This window comes from Trachurus trachurus, assembly GCF_905171665.1.
Source record: "Trachurus trachurus genome assembly, chromosome: 12".
In the NCBI taxonomy this organism is placed as follows: Eukaryota; Metazoa; Chordata; class Actinopteri; order Carangiformes; family Carangidae; genus Trachurus; species Trachurus trachurus.
The window spans coordinates 12,323,074-12,341,948 of NC_139908.1; the positions used below are offsets into that span (position 1 = coordinate 12,323,074).

At 40.8% G+C, this 18,875-nt stretch overlaps 1 protein-coding gene across 4 annotated transcripts in view; it reads right to left on the reverse strand.

Moving 5' to 3' along the window:
* Positions 1-4,195: 4,195 nt before the first annotated feature.
* znf462 (zinc finger protein 462) overlaps positions 4,196-18,875 on the reverse strand; it is a 48,200-nt gene continuing 33,520 nt past the window's right edge. For all 4 annotated transcript variants that reach the window (XM_083983514.1, XM_083983517.1, XM_083983515.1 and 1 more), the window contains exons 6-13: positions 18,415-18,533; positions 16,550-16,747; positions 13,699-13,954; positions 13,433-13,572; positions 12,275-12,498; positions 9,773-10,109; positions 8,647-8,785; positions 4,196-8,255 (exon numbers count right to left, since the gene is read on the reverse strand). In XM_083983514.1, coding sequence (XP_083839640.1) covers positions 8,033-8,255; positions 8,647-8,785; positions 9,773-10,109; positions 12,275-12,498; positions 13,433-13,572; positions 13,699-13,954; positions 16,550-16,747; positions 18,415-18,533 — 1,636 coding nt within the window. In that variant the 3' untranslated portion in view covers positions 4,196-8,032. The remainder of the gene's footprint in view (positions 8,256-8,646; positions 8,786-9,772; positions 10,110-12,274; positions 12,499-13,432; positions 13,573-13,698; positions 13,955-16,549; positions 16,748-18,414; positions 18,534-18,875) is intronic.

Consider the following 18,875-nt stretch of genomic DNA (forward strand, 5'->3'; position numbering starts at 1 on the left):
TCCGGGCTACAGCGCCCCCGCTGGTCAACCTTGACAGCACAGTCACATCTCACTGACGGTGTTTTCAATGGCTTTATTATGAGATATTCACTGGTGTAGCCTACTTTTTGAAATGCCCATGGCCAATTGTCCATTTTACTGAAAAAACTAAAATGAATGGTCTTCGTCTTGGGGGCCAGGTGCCTCTCAGACTTACATTCACAAAACATTTTAGCCATCAATGGGATTAATACCCAGTCAATGCCATTACCCATTGACATATCCAGCCTGATGTGTTGAGCCCTCCACCACTGTCTCCCTCACAGATTGGACCTGGCCATGGCAGGCAGCTCCCCATCAACCAGCTTGGTCACTGAGACAGCAGGCAGTCCCAATAATAAACTCTCCTCTCTCTGTTGACCCATGCAACATATTTGCCCTGAGTGGGATTGGTATCCCAATTTCCTACTCTACAGTCAATGGCATTACCCACTGAGCTAAAGCAATCCAGCTGCATTCGTTGAGCCCTCGGGTCCATCATACAGTACTGCACTGTTTCCCATAAATATGGAATCATTTTGTTTTCAGACACATTCCTCCTTTTATCCCTCTTATAAAGCTTGTGGTTTAATTTTCACAGTGATAAATTTGGGAGAGATTGATCAATCAGGTTTTGAAAAGATAAACACTTTATCTATCAACAATAAATAATTTCATTAGAAGAGGTAAAAAAAAAAAAAAAAGATATATAGGCTAGGCCTATTTCATTCCAACTTTTATGGGCATGTATTAACTTACATTACACTTCCTAATAATAGCTACATACTTATAATGGGAAACAAAAGCAGAATATGTTGTGATCAGGCCCCTGTAGGCTACTGAATGGCCAGTCTTTTCATCTTGTTTTCCGTTTGTTGGCCTCAGAGGTTGCCAGGCTGACACACGGTGTTTGTGGTATAGCTATCACTTTCTTTACTGTTAAAGTCCAACACATACACACACACACAAATACACCAGTGTTGAGACAGAGACAGTCATGTGTGTGTCTTTAGCTGTGATAGGGTCGAGATTGATTACTATTGACACTCAAAATATCTTATCTTCTTGTCAGAAATTGTCATGACATATAGGCTGACAGAGATCCTGCAAATGCCTCCAGTTTTCACATACATTCACACAAACACACGCGCTGCTGATTTTGGAATGGGACAGTGAACAAGGATGTTCATGTACTCTCTGTGAGATGAAGGTACAACCATTTCCTGATGCATACTCTGTTAACTAATCCTCCCAGGAACACATACTACTCAAGCAGACACCAATTCAGCTGAAGACATTATGAACAGCAGACAGAGTAACAACTCAACCATGCAAGCTTGGGCACTGCAGTGCTTTTATAATGTTTGTGTTAGGAATTCTTCTGGCAAATCAAACATCTTGATGCTGCTGCTTCTGCTGTGTGTGTGGACTTTTGGATTCTTAAAAGTCGAGTGTTTGCGCTGTTGTCCCATTGTGTTCCTCTCAAGACTGTTTGTGTTGTGCATTGCCTCACACAGAGCACCGTTTGTTGGGCTCTGGCACACATGGATGGCACCATTTAGTGCACTAGTGAATGTTATTGGCTATCAAAAATTAGTAAAGATATTAACGTCAAAATATTATTAGGTAAAGTCGTAGGATTTACTTTACAATAAATCCACCTCGGGATCAAATGGCTGAATCAAAGATGGCCTGTCAGGAGATCGGTTCCTTTGTGAGGAGTGAAAAGCGTGCACTTCTCCTTTTATATGATCTGGTGAAATCAAAGGTCCTGAGAAATGCAGTGACCAATATATTGGATATAAAATTGCAGATTTGTGTGAAAAGGTGACGGATGCTGGGAGACTGACTTCAGTGGCTTTCCTTTGTCTCTGGGTCAAAAGAAGTCATGTGGTCTTGTCCTCCATTTTGAACACCTGGCGCAACAGGTGGAATAAATATGCTGCCTTCATTGAGCTCAAGATAGCGTTAAATATGCTGTTATCACAAGTTTCAACAACCCTAGGTCCCTCAAGCAAGGAATTACATCTATGTCTATGACTGCATGCACAAGTCTCTCCCACTCATCTTAGGTGTCCCTCCTCGTCCTCCTGCTACTCTTCACCCCTCTGTCTCGTCTTTCTCTTCCATCTCTCCTCTCAGTCTTCTCCCCCTCTGTCATCCAGTTATTACAACAAGAGCAGTGCCCCCGCCTGCCCTGGCCTGAGCACACACTCATCCGGCATTCCTTATGTCGCTTCACTCAGCAGCAGCAGCAGCAGCGGCAGCAGCAGCAGTAGTGTCCTCCTTTCCCCTCTCCCCACTGTGGCTGTGCCTCTTGCTCCTGTCTCCAGGGGTCGTCAGTCTGCCATCAGCCCCCTCTGAAGTGGTGAGCCACAGAGATCACAGCCTGATCTCAGGTGACTTAAAGATATTTTTAAGTGATGATGTTAGACGTGTGAAATAAAGACTTCTACTCACTCATGCCTTCTAAAAGAGGCAGGAAATGCAGAGGACATGTGTGAAACCAAGGCTTTCAATGGAAAAAGAGATAAGCAAAAAATGAAGAACCAGTGAAACATGGCAACATAGGTCATCTGAATGACTTGTGGTATGCAGGGTGCAAGAGCTTCAGCATTTCATGCATGTGCATTACACAGACACACAAACATGTACGAGTACACACACTCACAACTGACGTTTGCAGGGTTTGTGGTTTTGGTCAGCAGATCTCTGAGAGGGTGTGGATTAGAGTAGAGTGGAGTAGAGGGAGGGAGAGAGAGAGAGAGAGAGAGAGAGAGAGAGAGAGAGAAACAGAAGGGTAGAAGGGTGTAACAGAGTGAGGGCCACTGAGATGCCTTCTCAGCCTGGAGCTATTTCCTGTGGACAAGCTGCTGGCACCATGAGTGCTTGTTTCCTAAGTCTCCCTGGACATGTTGGGAAGAAAAATCACATGTGTCACTGGAAATTGGAAGCATGTTGGACAAAAGCAAAAATGACTGAGGAAATTAAAAAAGAAATGTGATGAACTTTGGAGGAGTTAAGTGTGTAGCTGTGTAAGTGTTTGTGTCGAGTACAGCCTCAATAAACCAGAGTGTTTCCACTGAGTATCATTAATAAATACTAGAGAGACTGCTCACCATGTTCTTCATCCTTGTGTGATGTATTATGATGCTAATATTTGCTAATTAGCACTACTCAGACCACCAAAGTTGTTACTTTAAATCCTGCAAGAGGCGAAACAGCAATTCACTGCAGTCCAATAGACTTTGGACACTTCACACTTCATACACAGGAACCTTGTAGTGGCACAGCTGGGAACATCATTAAATCACCAAAGTCATTAGGATACATCATTTGGACACCATGAACGTCCGTCCCAAATTTCATGACAATCCCCCAAATTATGTGAAATAAGTCCTGCAGTCCTCCCTATAGAGCCATGCTGCAAGCTGTGGTTAAAAATATCTGGTGCTTCCTGCAGGCCTACTCAAGACTGTCACTCTCAAATTAGCATTTTTGTCCACATACTGTATGTAAGAGAAGAATGTTATCAGAGGATGATAAGGCTGGCTCCAGAGGTTAAAGACAGGTATTTTTTCCTGTCTCTGGTCACTTCCTTAGGGGCTTTTCAGGAGCCCTCAGATGAGTTTCAGCTCTTAACAGTTGCCCAATACAAAATAGTGGTGTCTTCTAATACCCATTATACAGTAAACTGTAAATGGCATAAGTACTCACCATTTGATCAGTCTTGATTGTGTCTTTATGATTAGATCAAAGGTGATTGGATTAGAAAAACACCACTTGTTTAACTGTAGCACTTGTATATTCCTTACTTGTCCCTTTGCCCTTCAAACACTTAACTTACACATTATTCTCGATTTGCTATTCAGCGAGCTTACTTATCAGGGAATTTTAATACTTTGACATCTGCACTGATATGCATAATTCACTGATTTAGAGGGCAGCGGAAGTTATATATTACACCTAAGGAAGTGATATGCGCGATATCAAGAGCATCAAGTATGCAGGAGATATATTAAAAAAATACATCATGTTCGCACAATTTTAAATTTAAATTATGACATACTCTAGCTCAGTCCTATCTTATAACATCCGAGTGTCAAGCGAGGAAAAGCCACATTTCAGAGGCATAATTACATTTTTATGCCATGACAGAGAGGAGAGAAAGACAATCAACCGTTATCTGATAACTTTATTATCAAGTTAAAAAAAGACAATGAATTACAATATTTACAGAATATCCAGAGATAAATGGAATAAAATTGTAAACAATCATTCTAGGCAACATCACAACCCACCATCAGGTAATCAGATTTATATGGGAAGAAAGGCAAGAAGGAGAGATTCTAGTGTCAAACTATGGAGACAACAGTCTGAAAAGAGAAATGCATCGGAAACAAACTAAACATATATACAAGTATCCAGTGTGTTGTCAGCAGGGGTTTAACTTTGGGTAAACTGGGAATATTACAGTCTATAGACTGCACACAGTGAGGGATTCATAGTCATTTTCTATTCAAATGATCACAGAACAACAAATAGTTTTGGGTTGACAGCTTTATTACCCAGGTTGTCCCAATTCATCATCTGGTTTACACTGGGCTATCAAACTGGGTAATAAGCTGCCTTACAAAGCTTATTACTACAACAACAGTTTTAAAACAGTTTTTACTTTCAAAAAGCTACAAGCTGGTCCTGTAAAGCAGAAAAAAGGGCTTTGCGATTCAGCACCAACTCAACTGGTTTTTTAAAGTATTACAAGGACTGAGGAGCAGAGGGGCTGCTACAGTCCCACGATACATTGTCGACTGGGTAGACTAAGGGCAGGCGAGCTGATGCCCCTACTGGCCATGGATAGAAGATACCGGAGTGTCAGATTGTTGGATTAGACATGTGCGAGCTAGATCTCAGAGGGACCTACAGGTTATACTGTAACCCAGCTGGTGGCCAAGCCCAGAAAGACACCGAGCAGTTTGAGGAAATGCTCCCAAAGAAGCTATTTTTTTTCCTTGCCTCCTTACTTTCCCATGTTTTTCTTCTTCAAAATAAAAGTCCTGACCATTAATTATGAGAGAACGGCATCGTTTTCCTTCATGTGTTTAAATATTGTACAACCACACTGCTCTTCCTATCTGCTCATTCCCATCACAGTACAAAAAAAGGAGATATTTTTCATCGTAACCAGACATTGTACAACAGCGTAATAATGTTGGATTGGGGACTCAAAAAGCCCCGAAGGGTAATCTATCATCTTTAGATTTATTTTTTTTATTTTTTAAAAATAAGAACACCTAAAGGAAAAAAGGGTTAAAGTATCCTTTCTGAAACACCACAGTTCAAACACTTAACGAGTAGTTTTGTTTTCTATACATGGCTGCAAACATGTAGTTTACCTGGGTTCCACCAATAGAACTCAAATTCTAAAATTCTATGGTCCAAACCCAGATTTCCCATTTCAATCAAAGGTTCAATGCTCAGGAAAGACAATCACAGCAGCAAACACAGCAGGCTTGGTAAATATTTTGGTACCAAGAACACAATTCGATTAACTGTGTTCCTCGACAAATTTTTAATTGTGGTTACCAGTCATAATATTTCCGACTGTTTAAATGCTCCTTATTGGATTTTTTGGGGGACATAAATTTGACTTAATTGCTATTCACTTCTTTATAAGGCTTTAGGGCATTCAAGCAGCAAATTCCAGCAAATACAATCTCTGCCTTTTGTCAATATCAACAATAACACGACAACTTTATCTAAAAAGAAGCACACAAATGCAGGCTAGGACAGTTGTGTCAATACAGGGGGAGAATTTAAAGGGGTCTTGGTTTGGGGGGGATTCGACACCTTTGTAAAGTCAATCTTCAACATACAGTTCCGGTGGCACATAAAACTCTATGTAGACACAAATGGTTGTATGGCTTTTTGACCTAATTAACACTTGTCTTTTCAGTGGATCCCTTCATGTCAAAACTGGACCATAGCCAAGTCTGAGGCATCAGCCTTACATTAAGAGACATATTGAAGCCTGAATTTTGAGTTGCACCATGTGCCAGCCTGTCTGTGATTTGGAGCCTGAACATCCAAATATGGCCTCTGTGGAGGAACTTGGATGGAGCTGAGGTAATCATGAGGGCTGGCTGTAAAAGGCCAAGACACCTGGCAATCATGGCTTTAAATATACCCATCTTTGCATGGAATTTCATTTGTGGTGCTCACATCATCGGGAAAAAAACAACAACATCAGCAAAAAAATAGACAAAACACACACATATACACACTAGCAGCATTTTTCCCCTAAACAGTGTCCCCTCCTTTACTCCAGATAATGGAGTAGAACACGTTCTCAACAGGTTTCATAAGGACTATTTATTTGGTAGAAAACAGTTCCAATGAAAACCGCTCTAACATCCCAATGCTGTGAGTGTAACGAATGAAATTCCCTTTATTTCCACTGGATCATGGTGGCAGCAGAAATCTCAGACGAGATCTCAAACCCCTGGTAAATAACTTAAAGCATTTACCACTGATAGGAAAACATATGTATTTTCTCGAAATCTGGTTCAAACCAAAGCTTCAAGCCTCAACATCCTCTTTGCTCTGTACTTGATAGACGCTTAAGCATATTTTGTTATTACAATAAAGCTGAGTCGAATTTTAATCTAATCTGATTTTAGCTAAATAAGGACTCAAATTGCCACTAAGGCACACATTAGGAAGAGTGAGAACAGATGTTGAGTACGTCCTGACTTTATATTTTGTGAGAGAGGTTTGGAATTTTCCTAGTTACTCAAAAACAATTTGACTTTTTTTTTTTTAAACAAAACAATTAAAGCCATACAGTGGCCATTAGAGGAACTGCATTATAAGGCACTTACACGCTGGCATCAATACATCTGCCGTAGTGGTCAGCACTTTGGCTGTATGTGGTGTGGTCTGATCCGGTGCACAGCGTAATAATCCAGTGAATCAGACAACATCCAGAGGTGCACGCTACATCTGTAATTAAAAGTATGTGCACAGAGCTGGACTCTGGCTCATCTCGTCACACATTTTCCACTGAAGAGACAAGTGTAATTGGTGTGTCTTGGTCAAGACGCCACAAACCTGTTGCTATGTTCCAGGCTAACCCTTAACGGATAATTCATGTTACAAATCTCCTGGACCTGGATCACAGACAACATGATAACCTACAGGGAAAAAGACATTAAACGTATTACCATTGTTTCTATGATTTTATCAATGAAATTACTGGACAATAAAATAGTACAGTGAAAATGAAAACGGTGCCACAGGCTGAAGGCTTATACGCAGTATAATATTAAGGGACCTAAGATATAGCAATTTGCTACAAACATTGGGGGGAAATTGTCAGTAATTTCTACGAATGAATAAAAGATGATTGGTGATTTAGCTATAATAGATAAGGTGCGACTCTTCCTCAAGGAAAACCTCTACACATTTAACACAAGGCTAGGATGAAAAAAGGCTCAAACTTCAACAAGAAACAAGAGAAGGTAGCTCTACAGTGGGCCACGGTTGTAAATGCTTTTATATCTTGTTTTGATTCTTCTTGGTAAATTTACAGTGCCCCTGCTTTGGGGGAGAGCAGGGGATTGTGGAGGTTGGGGAGTAAAAGGTGCTTCAAATAATAAAATGCTAAATTTAGTTCATCATTTTGGACAAAGTTCTTTATAAATAGCTTACTTTTTTTATCTAGGTGGGATCTTTCACTGTAGATTTGACCAGAATGTCAGCAATAAAGAGTTCTGTTCACTATTGGTTACCAATATATTAAGATCTGTCCTAGGGGACCGCTCACGTAAAGAGCTCAGCCATTTTATGCAGCACAACCTAATACTTATATATGTAACACCTAAAATCTAATAATGTGCCAACTCATAGGAAGTCACTTTTTTCCATTTCATTCTTTTTGTTTCCTTTGACGTTGTGTTTTAAGAGCCAACTCAGTGCTGATCCTACCCAATGTTACCAAGAGGCCACGATCTGTTCAACCAAAGTGTTGATCCTTTTTGGTGTTGAGCGTTTCTTTGTCCTCCATATACTGGCTTGACTGACTTCTCAGTGTCAGATCAGCAGGGTTCCCTTCCTCTTGTCTGGTGCTGGACAGGTCCAGTCCCGTGTCCATGAGGACAGAGGAGCCAGTGGAAGAAGAAGCTGAGGCCTCTATTGCAGCAGTGGTGCTGGTTTCCACTCGACTGTTGTTAACGGTCCTGAAGATACGGGAAGAAGCAAAAATAAGTATAAAACCAGAATATGTTAACAACAATAAGACATTGGCTAATTGGTACTAAGCATTAAATAGAGCTGAGCTGACCCCGAGTAGAAAAGTAAGCCGAACATTTGTGTTTTGTTTTCGCAGTAAAAGGCTGTACTGTAATTCAAACTACTGGACAAAAAATTCAACAACAAAAAAAATACTTGACATGATGATGTGCAAGATGAAAAGACTGAGGATCATCAAAGTTATTACATTTCATCCTGAGGGGGGAACTATGAATGTCTGTGCCAATCTTCATGGCAATTCAACAAATAGAGAGAGAGAGAGAGAGAGGAAGGGAGGGAGGGAGGGAGAAGAAGAGAAAAAGTAAAAAAAATACTAACATGCCATGCCGAAGGACATGTCGTTCCCACTCGAGGCTGTTGGTGAAGCAGCGGCCACAGAACTCGCAAGGAAGACGCTTCTCGACAGCGCTCGGCCCAGAGTTGCTGCTGCTGCTGCTGGTAGGAGATGCAAGGACCTCTGGGAAACAGAGTTAAAGTGATTGGTTAGTCTCATACTATGGTGTTTATTTCCTATTTGTAACTAAAGTTGAACAGAAACATTACCTATTTAAGTTTAGATAGATAGATAGATAGATAGATAGATAGATAGATAGATAGATAGATAGATAGATAGATAGATAGATAGATAGATAGATAGATAGATAGATAGATAGATAGATAGATAGATATACTTTATTGATCCCAATCTGGGAAATTATTCATTTCATCATTGTTACAGTGATCCAACAGTGGGCCTATTACATATTTAATTTTCCACCAATCATCAGGTGAAACTACTAAATGTATCAGAAATAAATGTTGCGTCGTCATTAGCGTTAGCTTGTGTTAGCTCTACTTTTTCCTTTTATAGAGCAACTAACACCAGTCAAGTTTCAGTGACTTGCAGCCTTGAAGAATTTAATTTAAAAAAAGAATAACAATGAGACTCTGGTTATTCTGGAAGACAAACAGTGCTCCTGAAGGACAGCTAAAACACATTAAGACGTATGTATGTAATGGGGCTTCCAAAATAAATATTACTCAGGAGGTGTAATTGTCTTCTTACTTATGAGCACATTTATTTGGTCTCATACAGTATGAGACACAGGAGGATGTTTTTATTTTATTTTTTACACAGATCGCAATTTTGATATAAAATAACTGACAACACGATATTAAACGGCTTTTCAGCAGATACATGACAATGTGATCTCAGTGGGGTTGTGAGGAAGGCAGAGGTGAGATGAGCTCATATACAGCGTTAGATAGCGCTTGGATGTATTTTTGACTTGACAAACCAGGTGTGAAGTAGACTACTTTATGTATGTTCTTTCAGCAATTGTTCATGTGAGAGTGTTTTTTTCTTTTACTCTTCCTCTTTCTCAGTTGAATTAATGGGGTGTTACTTTGTTTATCACTAGATATGAACTTTATGTAGAGATTTCATTGACCATCGTCTGTTTACCTTGTAGGGCTGGCTTCTCTTCCTCCACGGCCTTAACTTCCTCCTCTTCTTCCTCCTCCTCGTCCTCCTCCTCGTCTTCCTCTTCCTCTTTGATGTCGTCCGCCATCTCTTCGTCGTCCACCTCCCTATGTTCGTTACCTATGTTTTCTATAAGTTCCATGCCATCGTCATCCTCCTCCTCCTCTTCCTCCTCCTCCTCCTCTGTAGGTACTTTTCCATCTACTACCATCTCCATCATTTCTCGCTCCTCCTCCTCCTCTGCGCTGCTCCCGTGCTCCTTTATCATCTCCAGCTGGTCCAAGTTGACTCGGCCCATCAGCTCAAAGTTGCGGATAACCTGAGCAGAAACATTGCACATTTGTCAATTTGCTTTGAGACACACAGGAAAGAAAAGATAGATTTTAGGTTGATTGTTCTTGTTATTCACCATTTTTCTATATAACATTTCCCAAAGAAGCTCAATAATCACCAACATTTTTGTCCCTGGTTGTCTGGTTCTTCCTATACTCCTGTACATTATCCATGTTCCTTGGATCTATGTTCATTAATAGTGACACAAATTTATAACCCGCCTTGACTCAATATTAAAGACCTAGTAAAAACAAGTTAATGTTTTTCTCAGAAGACAATTTTTCATCAGTAACTTTATGTTCTGAGGCAAAGCCACTGCAATAAAAGATCCTGGCTGCAATTTATTTTTCACTAAAGTCCTAAATCAACTGAAATAAGAAGCCTTTGAAGGTGAAGGCCAGTAGTATCAGTCGACAGTCATATGCTCATGTTTTCGTTGTTCCCATTAGTAAGATCTAATTTGACAGAATAAAACACTGCGAGTCTGTGTGTATTGTACACTGTGTAATACAGGTGAGGACTGAACTAAAGAGGATCTGAGATATAAGTCATTTTAACAAAGATGGATGCCTTGATAACAGCTCTTCCTCATCTCATTGCTTATGCAACTTGTTGTACAGTAAATTATGGCACTCCCTCCGAGTAATTCCCTCCTCCCGTCCTCCCTAAAGACTCAGAGCTGGAGCCTGCGATCCACTTCCCAGCAGTGCCTGTCCCTCTAGTCTGCTGTGGATGAGCTGCATCTCTCCTCCTTTTCAACAACAGATACACCCAGGTCCACAACAGATATTCAAGCTTTTCCAACACTGCAGCATACGTTTATAGTATTCAGACAGCAAGAAAATAAAAATGAATTTACTGCCTGATGAGCGATTAAAACCTACGACTCTGTCAGATAGAGAAGTGCTAAATGGTTGCTCTGTGAAGCTGATGACTAATGAGTCACAGCTTTTAAATTATGGCTTAGCTTCTTGAATCCAGTGGTCAGACTGCAGGCAGATCAGAAATATCTACAGGCTACCCTCTTTGCTTCCTCCACTAACATCTTGACCCTTTCTCACCAAATGATGACATGAATGAGGAGGGTGCTTAACTGTGCTTAGGGACACAATTAAAACTGCATTCATAAATAATACAAATAATAAATACATAATTATAAATCCTCTCTGCGTTTACCTGATTAAGAATTAGACATTCACTGTGTATTTCACTGAGCTCTCCACCTCACTGTGCCTGACATGCTTGGTCCCTCCTCCGACCTATATCAGATCCTTCCTAATTTCCAGAAATATCAAGTTCCTCCCTCTTGACAACTGCAGGGTTGGTCTCTTTACCCACGATCCACATATGTCATATTCTGGCCACACAGGAACTAAAACAACTTGAGTATTATTGTGGATGTATAGACGCGGGTGGACATGTTAATATAATAATTATCCGTTCATCCATCATCTGTAACCTCTTGAAAGTAACAGGTGGGCTGGACATCCCAGCATGCTTTGTGTAAAATCAGGGATCTCGTCATGTAATGAATGAAAAATGATAACCGGGTGCCCTTTAAAGTTTAATGTACTGTAAACTCCTAAAATACCATCTGCCTTCTCACATCATCTCATGAATTATCCCCATTGAAGCATCCAAGAGATGAAATCTTTCCTCTCCTGGATGTGGTTTCAGTATACAGAAGCTTGAGCTGTCGGATATATCTATGCACCTACTCATCTCATCCTATTGTTATAAGTACCCATTTGTCTGCTATTTCTGTCTCCCTACAGTATACGTCAAAGACAGTCTAGACTTTCATTTTATATTCATTAGCTTGTATAGAGAGGCTTCACTTGCAGAAGACATAAGATATTTGACTATAAAAAAAAACTTTGTGAGCCAAATTTAAAACATTAGAACATTTACATACTTTCATACCCCTGATTGACTTTATGAGTGTAACGGATGTAAGTCATGCTACAGACATTATGCAGATTGACGATTACCAGAAAACCACGTTCTCTGACTGTGATGGTGAAAAACCAGAAATGTCTTTCAGCTGCAAAATGTGGCCTCTCTTTATAATCACCATAACCAAACAATTTATTATATATCATTTAAAATTTAGTCACAGAAAAGTAGTATTTTGTCTCGACTCTAACAGACCTTGTGCTCCAGGCGAAGATGTTCCTCTAGCTGATTCCGTCGACTGCTGTCATAATAGCAGAGCTGGCACTGGTAAGGCTTGATCTCAGCGTGCTTCTGCAGGTGCAGCTGCAGGGCCTGGTCACTCGAGCATGTGAAGGTGCATTTGTGGCAACGAAACACGAGGCCCTGAAGGTGGCGTGACAGCTTGGAGCGGCTTACCTCCAGCGGAGCTACTCGTTCCTCTGGTGTAAGGAAGAGGAGAGGAGAGAGTGATGTGGATTATTAGGTCGGAGGAGGGGAAAAGAAGTGAAGGTGGAGGTGGAAACAGAAGGGGAGATGTGGGGGCACAGGAGAGATATCAAATAACATTTGTCCCCACACACACACACACACACACACACACAGCACACAGAAAAGTGTAATCACAGTGGCTGTTACCTTTCGGTGGTTTTGTCATTTTCTCAGTTTCAACACAAACACACTTCTAGGTAACTGAAGGCACTGTGATATAAAAACTACCCAAACAACTCTCATCAACTCATTGGTTTCAGGTTTTGTTTTTTGTAAGTTTCGGTTCTTATGAATGTTCTCATACACTGTAAACAAAACTATTTAAAATCTAACCTGGGAGCTAAAATTTCCCTTTGTGCATATTGTTTTTACCTGCTAGTGTCACACTAATAGTTCTTATGATGGACAACAAGCTGCATATCACGAAACAATGTCTGTTCAGTCTCAGCTATTCATTTATATTTGACTAAGTCCTGTAGAAATGTCTTACATCTCAAATTTAACCAACCATCATTGCAAAATATGGTACAACTGCCAACAGAAAGGTTATGCGGTTGTCACATTTGTGGTGAATTACGGTTTCAGTTTTCAACATTATTCACTGTTTTGCCCAATAGTTTAGCTTCCTTAAAGATTGAGAACTTGGTGGGGATAGCTTGTCTGGGTCTGTCCGCAGGTAATACGCCTGCCTAAAAAAATTACAAGTTGCATTTTTATGAGGCCATGCTCTTGTTTTGGAGGGGTGCAGCAACTTCCTGGAGTCTGTGCTAAGCTACGGTAACCATCGCTACTGTGTCAGGCATAATCATCTCACCCTCAGCTATCAGATGAGCTTAATTCCCTAAATGTTGAACTATTCCTTTAAAAGAAAGACTTTCCATGTACCTCGGTGCAGGACAATGTGGTCAATCATATTGCTCTTGTGTTTGGTGTGGTAGAGGCAGAGAGGGCAGCGCAGGTCTTTAGGGAGGTCCTCAGGTGCATTGTTGTTGTGTCCCGCCTCCACATGCATGGTGAAGTTATTCCTGGAACAGATTTACAGGCAGATAGAGGAATAAGTGGACTTCAACATATTGACCACGGCATGTAGCAAAGCATACTAGATTTCATTGATTGTGTTATTTCTCTCCGTTAAGCTGAAGTCTACTCACTTGTAGCAGGTGAAGAAGGAACAGTCTTTGCACTTGAAGAGCTTCTTGCCACCGTGACGGTCCCTGTAGTGGCGACGGAGGCTCTGCATGTAGCCAGAGCTGAACTCGCAGAACTCACAGGTGAGGACGCCTTCTGGTCGATTGTCTGGCACTGTCGAGCCACCAGGCGTCGAGGCGGAAGACATTTGACTGCGGGACGCCAGCTGGTAATGACTGAGCTGCTGACGAACATCAGCCGGCTCCAGGTACGATGGATCTGACAGAGGGATGGAGACATAAAGAAAACCTTATTACACAGAGCTTCACATATTCCCCACTTAATATCAAAGTTTTATTTAAATGAAATAAAAATTTGAAAAGACAGAACCTGATTTTATATAAAATGTTTAATTATGCATCAGTTCTCATTACATTTAGCTAATAAACATCTGTGCTTACAGAAAAACCACATGAACTTCACATGTGAAATCACATGTGTGTTTTGCACATGGGAATCATGTTATTTGCACATGGGAAACAAGTGGTTTTGGCCCAATTTTATGTGAATCACATGTGAATTCCCATGTGAACCCATTTTCCACATGTGGTAACATGTTTTCCACATGTGTTACCATGTAGAGCACATGTGAAACACATGTGAAGTTCATGTGTTTTTTCTGTAAGATATAAACTTTGAAAGGAGAGCTTTACTTCTTATGGACTATATTTATATTTGTGTACTAGTGTTTTTTATGAAGTAAATAATGTGTGCACATCTACCACATCTGGTCTGCAGGTCACATAATGATGACAGTGATGACATAATTAGCATATAACACAAAGCAAACTACTGAGAATTTATATTACTGTACTAGTATATTTCTCTTTCATGATTATTTTCTAACATAGACAGGCAGGAACCAATCAAACCAGATCATGAATGAATGAATAAAAGGATGCTAATATAAAGAGGACCTGGGAGCTAGTTTTCATCTCAAAATGGCCACTGAACATCTGAGATTCATGCCGCACCAACGCAGTTTCTTTTTGCGCAGCAGGGTGCGGTTTAACCTACTTTATATATTTTCTCCAAGTTGGTTCTTTTTGTGAGAGAAGTCTGATTATTTCTTCAAAAGGATAAATCTGTGTTTTTAATTTTTTATTAAAAAAAGAAAAGAAAAAGCTAACAGCAGACATCAGTGGAGCCGACCATCCAGAAACTGAGTTGCGCTCTCACCAACTGTTCCTAACAACTGTGACTGTCATCATTCGTCCCCAACCATTTTCCCTCCTCATCCCCTTTCTCATGAGCCTACAGTGAGCGAGCTCATCTTCTCGTCCTACTTTGAGCCTCCGACACATCAATAAATAAACCACAGTGACACTAATAGAATATCTATTCATGTGAAAAATGCCTCATTCAGCACTCAGAGTATGAGGAAGCATGGAGGTGGTGGTGGTGGTGGTGGGGGAACTTTACTTTTTAACTTTTTCTTTATAAAATGCTCAAGATCCAATTTCTCAGAGCCAGAGGAATTCATATGAATCAAACAATGCCACAGTTGGCTCATGCTTTTAATATCCTCTCTGCATTGTGGAGATGTATGGATATGAGATACTGGATGGAGAACAAATTTTGTAGTCAGGTGGTGGTGTGTCTTCTTGAATGGATTAAAGGCCAAAACTGTCTATTACAGCACACTGCATAAATGACAGGTAGATTACTTGTGCAAGGAATTGAAGAAGACAGAGGAGTGGGAGGAGGAGGAGAAATATTTTACAGATGAGGTTGGATTTTAAAGAATTTTCATAGTTTTGCACAGGCAGGTGCAGGTGGAGATGTTAGGACAAACTGCAGCTAAGTTCAAGCCATTTTTAAGAAGTTTAAGTAACAGTCTCTGCTAAATGAGAAGCAATCAAATTCTAAAAGACATTCCACTTCCAAAATAAAAGCATGAACCCCTCCATTCCGCTGGAAACAGCAGAATTTTAGACATTCAAGTGAAGGTAGCTACTTTGGCACAGTAGTGAGACATTCAGTATGTCAGCTCTGTTCTTTCTCAATGCTTCATTTGTCTTGGTGGGGCACAGCTGACAGTGGTGGTTGGTGCATTGAGGAATGCTGCCCTGCTTCAGCTCCAGGGAAGATTCCACAGCTCCAGCAGCAAGGTAACAGCTGCTGCCAAGAACAGTCTGCGAGCTACAGCAGCGGCTGCACGGACACTAAAAACACCTCAGACATGGCATGGCATCAAGGGAGGTAGCTGCCGCGCCAACCTACAGTGAAGGTGCTTCTTTAATTGAATATACTCTGCAAAGAAAAGTAGTGTGGGACAACATAAAAAGAAGGGTAACGCAGCCAACTCTCCTGACTTCTCATACAACTTCTACAATCTGCGCACACGGCCTTTTTCTCAGATACTGTGGGTTAGACACAGACTTGTTGACGCTGATGTTTGGAGATGTAAACAGGAAGTAAAACTTTGCTATGACCTTATCCTCAGCCCTGATTTTTCTTTCTTTTTTTTTGTTGATCATTTGTTTGTTTAAAATTTGAGAAACTGGCAGCATTAACAGTTTGTTGAATTAGCTACTGGCAGTTCCTGTTTGCAGTGTACCCATAGCTGTACAGGCAGTTATTACTGGACTCATGTATTACTGAAGAATGTGATGATTCCTGAGCAACGTCTGGAGTCATTTCAAAGCTCATTTATGGATAATATCCCCAGGAAGTCGGGCTGCATTGACAAACATGTCCATCATGTCTCTGCGTTACAGTGGACGCTCAATTGAGATTTTCCAAAAGAATCTGGCCTGACAAGTATCATATGACGTTATATCCATTAGAATTACATTACACATGATCTCATACCATCTGAGGCCAAGGGAGTCTGCTCTGTGTCACTGGTCAGCCGGGAGGGCCTGAGGGTGGCATGAGCAGCCTGGGTAGCAGCCCGGAGTTTGGGGAGGGTCAGGGCCTCACCGTGGTCTCTCAGAGAGTGCTCCTTCAGCTGGCTGATGGTCATGGAGGAGAACGGGCACGACAAGCACTTGTACGTGTGTTGCTCACCTGCAGGACGAAAAATAATCACAAGTCAACACCTTGACAAGTTTATTTGTACAAAAGGAATATTAGATGAGGACTATAAATCGCTGATACTGAAGAAAACCACATGGTAATAATAAACACATCCTCCACGACAAACAAAACTATTCCCCTCTGAGCCACGCTGAAACAAATATGTCACCTTGCGTTCACTTAGCGCTCCCCTCGGACTAATTAGTGTAATTTCGATAGCGAAAAATGTTGAGCTGCGTCGTTTATCAAAGTTTCATCAAAATTCAAACAGAAACGTCTTGAGGTAATACACACAAACACAAAATCATTAACAAACATATTAAGTCTGATCCACATTCATGTACCTTTAACCTTCTTTTCAGGCAATTTGGAAATGACTATACAAAGAAGATTTGGTATTATTATCTGACAAAAAACTACTGCAGTGTGAACCTGCTTTTGTTTTTATTAGCTGTTTTTTGCTATTTCTCAGTCAGACTTTACTTGACACAAAGACCAAGAGTTTTGGGTAAGAGGTGAAAACAAAGAACAGTATTTCATTATGATTTATGCTGCTGTGGTTTATGACTGTACTTATTCTGTTTTGGCTACTGTGCATGTTTCTGGCAAAAGCTTTGGTAGACTTTTGAATTCACCCAGGGGGGATTTACAGCATCTCGCTTCCTGTTTCTGCTGAATATATTTGCTTAATGCAAGCGGTACCCTGAGGAGTGAAGCCATTACTACCAAATCTGATCTGACTGTAGCATGTTGTTACCAGAAGCTGTTTTAATAAGGAAGCTGCTTCCTTATTGAGCGGCCTCTGGTAGGAGGATGTAGTGTGGAATGAGGCAGGACCTGGGTGTGGATCCATCAACACAAATGTTTCTTTAGCTTGGTGGACTTGGGGGTTAGGGTTACGGGTGGATGTGGGGGTTTTAATGTATATATTTTCCAACTAAGAATAAAAGTCGACATAATCACAAAACTCCACTTTCTAAATGTAATCACAACTCAAAATTGGTTTGTCTCAATTATCCACAGCAGTTGTTAACTCTTACTGCTGCTTCTCGTTCGCTCCAATCAGACAGTTGAGAGCACTCATGCCGTTTGAAAATTGGCCTTTCAAGTTTGCCAGTTCTACGATTGTTTCTTTTTCTGTGTGTATTGATTGTTCAGGTGGTTTTTTCTTCTTCTTCTTCTCTTTTTGCATTTCTTGAATGCTTATGTCTTTGGATCAATGTTGCCGTCTGGCTCGCTCAAAAAACAAAAGCGATCACAGGTGGAGAATCACATCAAAGCAAAGACACCTGTATGCCTTCACCTTTTTAGCACAATGAGGATTTCTCCATCATATTCCCAAATAAACAATATTAACAATATATTCATCTGGGCTTGTTTGTGCTTAAATCGGGAACCAATTTTGACTCCTTTTGCATGTGTTTAATTAGGTGTGTCTAATGTACTCAGTGAATGGCGAAGCTGCTCCTCAAGCTAATCCACTGGTTGCTTTATGCTGGATGAGATAAATCAAGCACAGCGTCGTTATGTGGAGGATGACAAACACGAGACTGCTATTCTGGCCCGGGAATACCTTGTTAGTCATGGATACAGCTGTAAGATGTGGTTTAATGTATGTGTGTGTGTGTGTGTGTGTGAGTGTGTGATTGTGTGTTTACCTGTGTGTGCCTTATGCAGGTGGCTCTTCAAGCGACTCACGTAGGCAGATTTAAAGGGGCAGAGCTTGCACTTGAAGGGCTTGTGGTGCCCGTGGTGAGACTGCACATGTCTGTCCAGGCTAGTGATGACACAAAATATTAAAATAAAAAAAACAGAAGGGGAGGAGAGGACATGAGATAAGAGGATAAAAGAAGAGAAAAAAAATGAAATGAGGACAAAAGGATAGCAGATAAAGAGAGAAAGTGATAAGAATAGGGTACAGGAAAGAAAGAGACAGAGCACTACTCTACTGCATCCACTTTGATGATTTCAACAGCAGGGTTTTCAGCTGCATCTGAAGCACTCGATTCTGTTTACCTCACAAACAACAGCCGCACATTTTCCAATGACTACAGAACAAGGAGCCGTGGGGTGAACTCATCTACCCACAATCCCCTGGTGGGAATGAGTGTGTGAGTGC